This window comes from Musca autumnalis, unplaced genomic scaffold (genome assembly GCF_047663935.1).
Source record: "Musca autumnalis isolate F117 unplaced genomic scaffold, ASM4766393v1 scaffold_2, whole genome shotgun sequence".
NCBI lineage: Eukaryota > Metazoa > Arthropoda > Insecta > Diptera > Muscidae > Musca > Musca autumnalis.
Genome location: NW_027411755.1, coordinates 114,783,536 through 114,796,719, shown reverse-complemented (window position 1 = coordinate 114,796,719; position 13,184 = coordinate 114,783,536). Strand labels below are relative to the sequence as shown.

The following is a 13,184-nucleotide window of genomic DNA, read 5'->3' as shown; positions in this document are numbered from 1 at the left end:
TCATATCACTTGAAAGTGGTTTGTCGGTGACCCTTTTCAATATTTAAATGGAATAATAGTTATTTTAGTTACTAATAGGCAGGATATAATTTCTTGAGAAGTTTTTTTCTTTTCATAGTATTTTTGCAAAAAATAATTTGTTCATTTATTAATTAAATGAAATGAACATTATTTTTGGTACTAATAGGCAAAAGTTCATTCATTCTCGCTAAAGGAAATCATTTTTGAGAAAAAAACGTCATAAAGTCATAACCCTAATGAACATATGTATGGGCTTATAACGGGCGTATGCATGTGTGCAGTCTTAAGGAAATAAATGAAATATGGCGTATTCCACGAAAGTATTGAATATTGAGTCCCGAAACGTGAGAAAATACCCTAAAGCGACATTTCCTGAGAATTTCACCTTGTTTCAGTCCTTAGAGCGGCATTTGGGCAGGCTTGCATATTCTTTGACTGGTAACATTTGCATACCGCATAGGTTACCACAGACCGACCTATTACTTAATAGGATGTCAACAAAGTTCGTTTGTCATCACCGTAAGTGCTCCCGATCCGCGATTTGAAGAACTCGTTCCTATTTCTAATCTTGTCGCAAATAGAAGTGGCTTACGCGGACGACTAAAACATGCTATCGAACGTTACTCTCAATATCATGCGATTTTAGAAAGGCAAGATATCACCCTGCCTTGGAGAAGTCCCTATTTCGTTCAACGGATCTTGGACTTGTTATTTCTAAATTCTACGAACGACTGCCGTCCATACATAAAGTTGATTATCCAACGTGTCAAACACGGGAGGAGGGAAGTCTTTCCTTTCGGTATCGAAGACCTTCGATAGGTCAATAGCCACCATAGCAGTTCGGCCGCACGGCCTGTTCTGGTTCAGTCACCAACTGACATGTGGGGACATGATGTGTAATCCTGCTGTAGTACTATGTATTTTCCGGAATCCATGCTGATGTTGGGCAACTGGAAAACTGCTTCTCATCGTAGGAAGGAGTAGTGCCTTTAGAGTCGTAGCTACTGGTGACAGGAGGCAAATCGGCCTGTACGATTCAGCTCTGCTGGCATCGATGCCGGGCTTCAGTAGCGAGATACCCTGGCAACTTGACAGGCTTCTGATACAAAATTGGGACTAACGACAGTTTAAGGACACATATTGATTACTCAACCCCGGGTTCATTCAGTTGCATAAGCATTTACATTGAAATTTCGTGTGGACGTGACGCTTTGGACTATCCCGTGTTCCGGGCGACGTCTGCAAAACGTTCATCGTGAATTGTTGTAGAACTTCCTTGGCTGGGAGGGCCCTATACCAGCGTTAGGCAAGAGAGCGCACACGTGCTCTCATTGAACGTTTCTCTCTCCACATATACAATTCAACTAATTTAAAAATCATGCACTCACACAATGACATCCCGTAAAGTATGCAATAGAAAAGTGTGGTGCCTATCGCTGCCCAATACACACGGGGCTCTCTATAAACTGGCGTTTAAAATAACATGCGCTCTTCTTCGTATCAGTTACTGTCACGCCGTTGAAGGTAACAGCCTTTCTATCATCCTACTTTTCCGGAGTCGATAGTGATTTCACCTTTGTCCATAATTCACTTAATCCTGTACCAATATTGCATTGATTCAGGTGGTCTAGCCACTTTTTCCGCTTATGTTTGTCTACTTGCCTGTTGACTTCAAGAGTAAGTTCCCTAACTCTTGGGTCTTCACGATTCGTACGACGAAGCTCATCTTGCTTATTTGCTAGTCCGATCCCCTCTGCAGGGAAATTTGGTCTAATTTCGGGTATTCGACCAGGAAGTATGTAGCGAACGGCTGCAGCACTGATGATGTCCAGGAAAATTCTCGCAGTTACCCGAGGATCTTAGGGACGGGCAGCTCTTTAATAATTCTCTGAACCCTTGCCAATAAGCTTTTCCATGGTTCAGAAAAGTACGAGAGTCAAATGTTATGAAGTGGCGTGGAAGATGTTCTGAGCAAAGGAAAGTAACGCGTTGCAAGGACACGTCATTTAACAGACCGGTTGCCACAATGGTTATGCCAGGCAAGCCGAGGCAATCTCATCTTATCCTCGTAGGTGCGTCTTCGTTCACGGTGCAAAATGTGGAGCTATCAACTCGCCTATCACCAGACGTACATAATATGTACATATTAAGCAACTCAATCTCGGCAGACGCACACTTTATTGCTACCCCCATACATTACATTACATCTCGCTTGAGCTTGACGCTAGTGACCCATAACTAGCGTCAAGCTCAAGCGAGATAGGCATTTACTGGACAGACTAGTGTATAAGGAAGGAAAGTTCTCCACCCCCGCTTATCGTACGATCATTTCGCAAAGCGATGTAACCAACACAACGTTGCAAGCTGCAGGTAACGGTGAGCTTTGTTTTCTGGATCGCGGTGACCATAATGTTCCTTCGAATCATAAAGTCGACGATTTCGCTGATTTTATTACGGAGACCGTTGCAATTGAATTTCAGAACTGATGCATTTTCGAGGCTCTGCCCAACAACATTTGATATTAGATGCTATATTTGTTGTTGGGTAGAGTGCGAAAGTGTCACGTATTCCAACGACGTAGTTGGAAACACGTTGGGAGATGATATGGCGCAGCAAGCAGCAACATAACTTCTATCGCAATAGTCCTGGAGACGACTAAGACCAGTGGACATTTTAAATCAAAACTGTTATAAAGAAAATATGTTTCATTCCAATTGTTCATAGGACAAAAATAAAGTCCCAGAGCAGCCATTACATATATCCGTTACAACGATGTTGACATATGGTTGATGCGGATCTGGCCAACGAAACAGATCAATGACCCAGGGTTCTACCTTATCCCGGTAGGGACCAGAAGAGCGTTGCTTAATTGGTTAGGTTAGGGTAAGAATAAAAACAATATGTATTAATTTACGTAATTACCTTTATGTGAAATATCCCATATACATGTCGGTACACAAGTGTTTGAATTTAAATTTCAAATAAAGTTTTTCATAAAATACATAAAGTTATTAGACATCCTGTGGCCTGGTATGTCACTTATAGTCAAACATACTTTGCCGACTCGAAACTAGTTACTATCTCCTATGCAAAGTCTGTAAAAATTTTTAAGACTTTCATTTGAATTTGTTTTTTTTTTGCTTTTACTGTACTTAGACATGTCATGTTGTACAACAGGGATGGTCAAGAAAACCAAATTTTATTCATAGGACTGTGACAAAGTTTGTAATATCAATTTTATAAAAGTCTGTATACGTACATTGTAAATATTACAAATATGTACATAAATATATGTATGACGTAGAGATAGCAGTTTGTAATGGAATGGACCAACCCTTCTGTATGCCAGAACAGATCATATTTTAAATATTTTCATATGAAGGAAATGACAATATTATACTCTTGTAGTCATTCATTCCATAACTTAAACATTTGGCCTTTCTCGATGTAAGTAAAACGAAAAAGAAAAAAGTGAAATAAATCATTCTTTCAATATAATATCCTTCTTTTACAAAAGTCCAGCTCTGAACAAAGCATCGATGTTAACAACAGCAGCAGCAACAACAACAATATCATGTTTAAATATAATATAAAAGTTTGTTGTTTAGAAGGATATTGTTTGTGCTCAAAGGATATTTCATTCCTGCGATATTAAGTTTAAGGGTGCTCTCCCATACATACACATATTTGGAATGCAAGAGGTTAGCATTTGTGTGCGTGTATGTGTGTGTACTCGTTCACCCTGAGAATATGGGAAGCAGAATACCTTAACAAGTAAATGGGACTCAAGTTTTCTGCAGACATATTCACACACAAACACAGTACATGCTGCAATGACATATTCTTATATTATATTTTACCGTTATACATTATTGCAGTGTAGTCTAGTAACTTGTAAAGCTAGGGCATTTGTTGCTACTTTTGAATGAGGCAAAAGCAATTAATTTTATGTGTGGCGTACTTACAGTTCACATTCAGAGCGACAGTTGTTTCCAGCGTATGACCCTCGGTCATGGCACGATTCCAAACAACGCATTTGTATTTGGCGCCATCATCGACTCGCCGTGGCAATATCTGCAGCGTGGCGTTTGTGTAATGATTTTTAGATCCGCCCTTCAAAATATACGACTGCAACGCCACTGTGCTGCCTTCGCGATACCAACTGTAAAATAAGAAAAGGTACAAATTACTAGTTAAATATTGAAAAATCTCTTTGTTATAGAAGTCGGAATACTGTCAAATATATGTTTAAAAATTAAAACAATGAATATTTTTAAAATTTAATGTTCCTATTTGATACATATAAAATAATATTTGGCAATTCTCATAGAATTTTGGTCCATATCACGGGATAATTAGTTTAGGTTGAAACAAGTAGACAAGTGTTAGTCGGCTTTTCCTACAGAGAATACCTTCGCTAGGGTGGCACAGTTTAACGTTATCCAATGGCCATAAAATTCTATACGTAAGGGTTTGTAATCAAATGAAAAAAAAAAAAAATTGGAGGGTAGGAGTTTCTAATAAATCTATATATATTTATGAGTGAAATCGGACAGAGTAAATGTGTTGTGGTTTCTGGAGCCGTTTATGGCCCTGTGGGCTAGGTTCCCATTTATGGAAATTAATAAATTAAATTAAAAAAAATTAAAAAGGTTTTTGATTTCCTTTGTTTTTGCTGTGACGATGCTGCTCATCAGCAAAACAGTTTAGTATATTTTCAGATTTTTTTACCAAAGGTTCCAATAAAAACTATATACAAAGAAATAATCATAACTTCTTTAATATTGGTCCAAATAGAAAAAATCTTGTTTTTGTACTTTTTATTATTTAATCAGCTATCTAAGAAAACATAGAGGAAAATTTTGCACAGTGGGCTTGGATGCAATTTTCGCGATATAATATTTAAAATCAATCTTATGAATGATTGTATTCCTCAATTTTCTTGATATTTTTGTGGTATTAAACTACGATTAATAACAAAAATTTTATGTCCTATTTGGTAATGAGATTCGAATAATTACTATTTTTCCTTATTTTATATATTTATTAATTTCCTTTATACCAATGTTAAACATTTGTTTTTTACCAAAAAATTAAAAAATACATTTTTTCAGTCGGACAATAAACTAACTAAACTGATGATCGAGAATTGTATGACTGGGCATCCGAGCCAAATAATCTACCAAATATTAAAGTGATATTTTCTTTAGAAGATGATTATTTAAATACGAAAGATGATTTGAATTTGAAATATGCAATGGTTAAACCTATCGTGGGCACAAATAAAAAAATAAACAACTAAAAAAGCCCTTTTTCTATTTTGACCAATATTAAAGAAGTTATGAGTATTTTTTTGCATATAGTTTTTACAGAATTCGACTTTTTCAAGGCGCAAACTTTTAGTAACAAAAATCTGAAAATATAGTGACATGAGCAGCATCACTACAGTAAAAAATAAAGGAAATCACAAACCTCATTTTGAAAAAGTGTCCGATTTCACTCAGAAATTTCCATATTTTATTTTTTTTTTGTTCAGTACAATGTTCACCAATGATTCGTTGTGAGCATTGGACAGCGACATAATAAGCGATTGATTGTCTCTGTTCCTTCATCATCTTCGCATAACCTGCAGTACATTTATATTATTCCACAGTGACTCGTGATTATTCTCACCGTTAATTTTTGGTAAAATAGAAATGTAGTTCTTCACATGGGGATGTTGGGTTGCTTTGAATACCTAATAAACATCGTCTCGATATCTTTGATATCAACTTGGAAAACAATATAATTTTCGTTCAACTTTGAGAGCCGTTAATTGAGGGAGCTATCGATATATATGTACATACAAACATATAATGGGGTACATTTGTTCATTAATAGCATCGAAGTGTAGTTGTGTTGATATACATATAATCATACTCGGAGTTGCGCTACCAATTTATCTCCTTATGTCAGACAACACTCTTGGTTGCAAGCCCCTGCACTATATTCAACAGGTGAATGTCAAGTAGTACACTGACGGCGGCCTGTGGAGTGCTTTTCTTGACACCGGGTTTCTCTGCGGTGTATTTGTTTATTAATAGCATCGAAGTGTAGCTGTTTTGATATACATATAATCACTGATTACCTCTGACCTCAGTGCAAGTCCCGATCGTCGTAAAATTGCAGCGTGGTCATACTCGGAGTTGCGCTATGAATTTATCTTCTAATGTCAGAGGATACTCTTGGCTGCAAGCCCCTGCACTATATTCAACAGGTGAAGGTCAAGTAGTACCCTAAGGGCAGCCTGTGATTAGTAGTGATGCTGCTCTTTGAACATTGTTTATTTTATGCAGAAACGATGTCATACTCAAAGCTTTCCACCATACCAGAGAACCATAAATAAGAATTAGGCGAACTATGGTGGGTTTCATTCCCCATCTATTACCAAAGGAGTTCTTGCAAAGATTAAAGGGGAATTCCCACGGATATTTGAGTTGATTATCAAGATACGTGCAATAGGCAGGAATCGTTATAAAGGGCAAATATCAGCAATTTGTGGGGGAGTACCGTAAAGAGTTTACCTATATACTCCACCTTGCAATTCGATGTATGTTTGGAAAAACTATTACGATGCAATTGCAATTGCAATGTTTTTCGGGTACTTCTTAGGTTTTTCTGGCTCACTAGTCATTTCAGTTGGATTCCTATAGTTTTAGGATAATGGGAAAAAATAGGGGCCGCGAAAAATTATAAAACGATCCGCTAGCTGGCTTGAAGCTACACTTTTGCGAAAACTTGTATCCTGAAGGAATATTACGATGTGCAACGCTTAGACCAAAAATAAAAAAATCGGTTACCCCCTTTGAGATTTATTGAGCTGATCATTTTAGAGACCATTTTTAAACTTTTGTGGGAAAGGTAGCCGAAGAAGTGGATCGATATGGCATATTTGCGAATTTAAACTACGTATGGACAAAATATTACGAAGACTAAATTTTTATCTAAATTGGACTAAAATTAGGAGGTGCATAGATTGCCTTCGGGAGTTATCATGCACATCAGGCATCCAGACAGTCTAACGGAGGGACAGGGCTTAATCGACTTCACTTTGTCTGAAACAGACTCCGTCCAAACAAACTTGGCGTTAACAACAATAATATCGATTAGATATATTTTTGATTGAATCAAAATGTATAAATCATAACCTAAGAAAGGACATACACTTAAGTCCGAGTAGGCCTATTATACATATGAGTTCAATTTTCTTCGCCAAAATATCGAATCTCTGCGCGCTGCATCAAATTTTCTATAGCTGATCCTTTGGTCTAGACTTTTTTAGTTTTTGTAGTATGTTTTTATGGCATTTTAAGTGATCCTTACGATCCACTAGCACATTGAATTTTTATTGGGTATGTTGACCTTTATCAAGAATTTGAGAAGCATGTAATGGGTTTCCGTATTTGTGGATGGTGCATGGTACCTAGGGCCTCCAAAAAAACGGGTTTTCCAAACAAAACCGTTTTCGCTTAACCGATTTAAACCGGTTTTGTGAAATAGGTACAAAACTGTTCATAATTGATATTTTTTTTTTAAATTTGCGGAAAGGGGGTAAGTATAATGACTTCGTTATTACATAATTATCTCATAAAATCCCTGTTATTTGACATTCAACCTCGAAGTGGGGACAGTAAAATTAAGACTGAAATTGTGCTCTAAGAATAGTAAAAACCCTTACATAGGTATATAAAATTGTGTAGCAAAAGAATTAAGTTTACATTTTATTAAGTCTGGGTTCTCCCTCATGCGTTGAGAACCTCAAATTATAGTGCCGGAATCAAACATGAATTTTGTTATCGTTACCCTTTACAACCTTAAATTCGACAAGATTTTAGTTTACTGTACTAATAAAAAAAAACGTATGAGTAACGTCATTCAAACTACATTGTGATATTACGTATACACAGTTTTTTCATAAATCGTTCAGTTGAACTATATTGGCACAACTATACATTTTACACACAATATTTTTCAAATTTAAAGCTATCTGATATTTACAACTTGGTCCGTAACTTGTGTTAGTTAAATTTAGTTTACTTTCAAGAATACAATTTTAATTTGATATTAAAAATATTACTATTTTTTTAAGACCGGTTAACCGACACAGATAACCGGTTTTTCGGTTAACCGAAAATGACGTTTTTGGCGAAAACCGGTTTCGGTGTAGTAACTCAAAACCGGTTAACCGCTTTCTTTGTACCATAAGATGGAGGGTTATAAGCCGATATAACGATGTCGGTTCGTCCACCTGTTGAAACCAATTCAGTATTCGATTTTTGGTATTGTGAATTTCTAACCTCATTATCTTACCGAAATGGAGGAATTTGCTATTTCGTATTATTGTTCTTTGGGGGTATAAACTATTTCTGCAGATAATCGGTGGTATAAGACCCCATAGATCGGTTCCTACCGATTTTTCAAGGCTGTAGCCGCAATATCCTACTCGGCAGGTCCCATAGCATTGAGTGCACCGTCATTGATATGAGAGTAGTTTCCCTTGTCCCTTCTGGCATGTTTGTGGAGCATTATACATACATACAGCTGTATATAGAACAGCACCTACCGATTTTTGGTGTTCTCCAAGCTGTGGCCTCAATAACCTACCGAAATGGCTAAAATTTGTCTCCGTTGGGGGTATAAAATATTTCAGTAGAGAATTGGCGTTAAAGATCCACCTTTTGATATAGGCCCCCTAGAGCAGTGCCGACCGATCGTATTCTGGTAGGGAAATGTCGGTAAAGGTTTACGTTTTGATATAGCCTCCATAGATCCGTGGCGACCGACTTTCGGTATTTTCAATGTTATAGCCGCTATTTTCTACCGAAAGGGCTAAGCTTTGGTACATTACCTTTGTTGGGGGTATACAACATTCCTTCCCTTAATTATTGATGAACGGTACCTCACGATTTTAAGAATATAAAGGGTTTAGACACATTAACCAACCAAAATAGCTGACATTTTGTATATAGTCTTCGTTGGCGTCAGAGAATTAACGGTACAGATCCACGGTTTGATATAGCACCCATAGAACATTTGAATAATAACACAAACTAATACCGAGCTAATTATACCACGGTGTTCAAAGAAGTTGAGATATTAAATGTATTTGTGATCGCCAGTCTCCATGGAATTCTGAATAATACCTATCACCGTAGAATGAAGCAACAGCATTACTCAGGATGGTCTCAATAAACTTATACTTTTCTTAAATTCAACTTCTCTATGTATTGTATTGATTAATTGTATACTCTCATGGCGACAGTTCCCACGGTTGATCGTCTGAATGCCAATATCAATGTTTTTGTGAATATGAACAATGTCCACCACACCTACATACATATATGCACAAATATTAAAAGTAAAACAAAAATCCTCAAGTTCCTAACGGGAAGGATTTTGGGAGCAGTTATAAAATTTTTGTCCTCTTGTGACTACTGCGGATTTAACTTGAGACAGTGCGGAATACATCAGCATCACAAATGTATAGTCAAAACAATTAACCTATTTCCATTTCCTCATGGAGAAATATTGTCCACGTTTCGTCCTTACTAAATCTGGAGTAAGAAGCAGGCAAAATCTATGAAAACAAAAAGATTGACAAACACAACTACGTATTTACAATTGTATTCACGCTCTGGAAAGACCCAAGTCTTACTCGACAAAGATTTACCAAATTAGCGACAACTATTGTTATACAAACTGGAGGTTAGCAACATTAAGGAGGCAATTGAATAATTGTTCCTAGTTTTCAAAAGCAGGAGAACTCTTAAAAAATAAAGTTCCCAAAATCTCCGTCTAAGTATTCATTTTCCCAATCTTTGAGCTTGTAGCGATTGATCTTGACGATCAGGGCGGATTCATTGGTCTAGTTGTGATTGCTATTTCACCCGTTTGTCGGCTGTTTTTCTAATTACGTTATTGGTCGCTGATTATAATGAGTGTGGCAGGACCTCTGACAGTTCTTCGAACTGAATTGAACTATTAAAGAATTTTAGCACCAAAATAGAGGGCTATTTCCTAGTATGTTACTCAATTGACCTTATGGCGACAGACCTCGATCACCTATAATCACAGCAACACATGTCAATTATCCACCACAATTTTAATTCCTAAATTTTACTTATTATCCATCTTAATAATATATCAATTACCAGCGTAAAGTTAAAGTTTTTAAACTTCCTATTGACTGCAATAAATTCTATTTAGTAACTCTTTCCTCATATTTTGCTTTTGTTTTTTTTCTGTTCGGATTTTATATAATCACAAAACAGAAAAGAAAATCCTTCGAATATTATGTCGTCAATTAATTTAAAGTTTCCTTTCAGACTTCTTTTTTGGATAAGCTCAACTATGTTGTATTACGTGGCGTTATGTAAACATTTTGCTTTCAAATTGATTGTATTTTCATATCTCTACCATAATACAACTGGCTCAGCTTCTGTAGCATCCCTTGGCGTTATCCTTGTTGATGTATGTATGTAGGTGATGTTGTCGTCGTTGTTGATATTATCGTCGTCATCATCGTCATTTGTTTTTTGTTCGGCATTAACTTAAGCCGTTATAGGTAAATGAAAAAGAAGAAGAAGAGAAACAACAGCAACAACATCAGCAAACAGACAAGCAGCAGAGGTAAATGTAGTCATACCAAACTTAAAACCTTTAACAAAACCCCACTTAATCTGCATCTAAACAATAACAGAATTACGTACAAAAGACTTTAGGTTATGTTATGTTGTAAAACGTTGATATATGTATGTATGCATGTAGAAGTAATTTGTTTTCGCTACCAAACTACAGTGGACCAACAGTAATCATTAGCAAGGGATTAAATCTTTTTGGATGGACCCTGTTTTTCCTGGATCTGCATCGATTTTAATACTATATTTGCTTTTGCAACCAAGCTCGGAGAGTCTTCCAAGTTACTGCGAGTGACACCAAATTTCAATAAATTGTCCTTCACTTGATATTTTTAGCATTGCACTTTTGTGCGAATCATCAACAATTTCGAATCTGAGAAACTTTGAAATTCAGATATTTTATTTGTAATTCAGATATTCCATTTGAAGTTCAGAAATTCCATTTGAAATTCAGGTATTCCATTTAAAATTCGGAATATATCATTTGAATTTCAGATTTTCCATTTGATATTCAGAAATTACATTTGATATTTAGAATATTGAAATTCAGAATATTTCTTTTGAAATTCAGAATCTTCCAATTATTTTTCAGGAAATAATCAATTTATGAAATATAATTTAAATATGATGTGGTTTATTTACATCAACAGAGAGACATGCTAGCGATATTAAATATTTCTGAATTTCAATTGAAATTTTCTGAATTTCAAATGAAACATCTGAATTTTAAATGGGATTTCTGAATTTCAAATGGAACTTTTGAAATTCAAATGATATATTCTGAATATCTGGAATATCTGTATTTCAAATGAAATTTCTGAATTTCAAATGGAATATCTGAATTACAATTATAATATCTGAATTTCAAATGGAGTTTCTGAATTACAGTTGAAAATGGTATGTATGTATGTATGTATGTATCTTTATTTTTTCATAAACGTTACAACAGTATTTCTTACGCTAAAGAATATAATTAGTTTCTGAAAAAATAATATGGTTTACAGCATGATTCTTATGAATCGTCCGCTGGAAGTTTGAGTTTTATATTTTAATAGTAATTAAATTCATTTATTAAGAATGTTCTGTAATTCAAAGCTTCTCTCAAATAATTGTACAGACGCAACCAGGCAATATCTTCACCACCGTTCAATTGAAAAATAACCTCTAAGTCATTTAGCTGTGCTTTTTGAAAATATCGTATTCTTAAGTTATTAAAAATAGGACAACGACCAAGAAAGTGTGTGATTGTTTCAATTTCTCGCAGGTTACATAATGAACAAATTTGTAGGCTGTTTGTTCGATAGGTGGAGCCATTTAGACATAGTAAATCACCTCTTGCGCGCATGATGACAGATATTTGGTTTTGATTGTAATCTTTACAACAATATGTAAGACCAATATCGTACTTCAGTCTTTTATAAATTCTGAAAGCGGAGTTTTGTGCATTGATTATGTAATTGTGTACGGTTTTTTGCTTGATGTTTTCGAACAGCTGACAACATGTTGAGAACCAAATGCTCTTGCTTTCGCATACATTCTCAGTAGATATATCATTTTCTGCGAGTGTTGTTTTCAAATGTTTATACCAGGCTATATTTCTCCCTAATATTTTTAACATGAGTCTATGTGGCAATCGATGACTTTGCATATCGAATAAGCATTTGGATATGTACTTCAAGTGTAGATTGTATGTATAAAAGAACCCTTCCTCATACCCTGTTTCGAGGGCTAGGACATAGTTGGGTATATGATCTGGTAGTTTCAGAATTTTTTTAAGGAAATATCTATAAATTTTGTCCACTTCCTCGAAGTAAGCATGACCCCATAATTGAGCACCGTAGCTTTGGATTGACCTGCAGGTTGAAAGAAACATTTTCCATTTTGCGTATATAGATATATTTGGTTTTCCAATGAATTGTTTCCAGGTTATATTTAAACATGTTTTTGATGCATTGTTTTTGTATTCAATGTGCTTCGCGAAGGAGAGCCTAGGGGTTAGTGTTATTCCGAGATATTTATATTCATTTACTATCCGGAGACATTTTCCTTTATATAACCACTTTTCATTATCCGCGAGTTTGCCGCCCTTCCTAAATACCATGATTTCCGACTTGTTCTGGTTCACTTCCATACCACACATATCACAATATTTCGACAGATTATTAATCATCATCTGTAGAGTCTTGGCATCATCCGCTAGCAAAACGATATCGTCTGCGTACATGAGTAATCGTATGTTAATATCGTCTATATAAATACCTCCTCCTAGAAAATCATGCATATCGTTTAGATATAATGCAAATAATACCGGTGACAATAGGCATCCTTGCTTAACACCGTATGTTGATTCAAAATATTCCGATAATTCTTTGCCTGTCCAAACCGCCGACTTGTTGTTCATATATACATTTTCTATAAACCTCACCAATTTTGTTGATAATCCCAGTTCATGCAATTTGTATATAAGATATTGCCTAGGAATTGTAT

General features: G+C 35.7%; 1 protein-coding gene across 1 annotated transcript in view; it reads right to left on the bottom strand.

Moving 5' to 3' along the window:
* The window catches only part of LOC141394500 (uncharacterized), an 809,570-nt gene that overhangs the window by 252,078 nt on the left and 544,308 nt on the right, over positions 1-13,184 (bottom strand). The window contains exon 5 of the mRNA XM_073969009.1: positions 3,987-4,183. Coding sequence (XP_073825110.1) covers positions 3,987-4,183 — 197 coding nt within the window. The remainder of the gene's footprint in view (positions 1-3,986; positions 4,184-13,184) is intronic.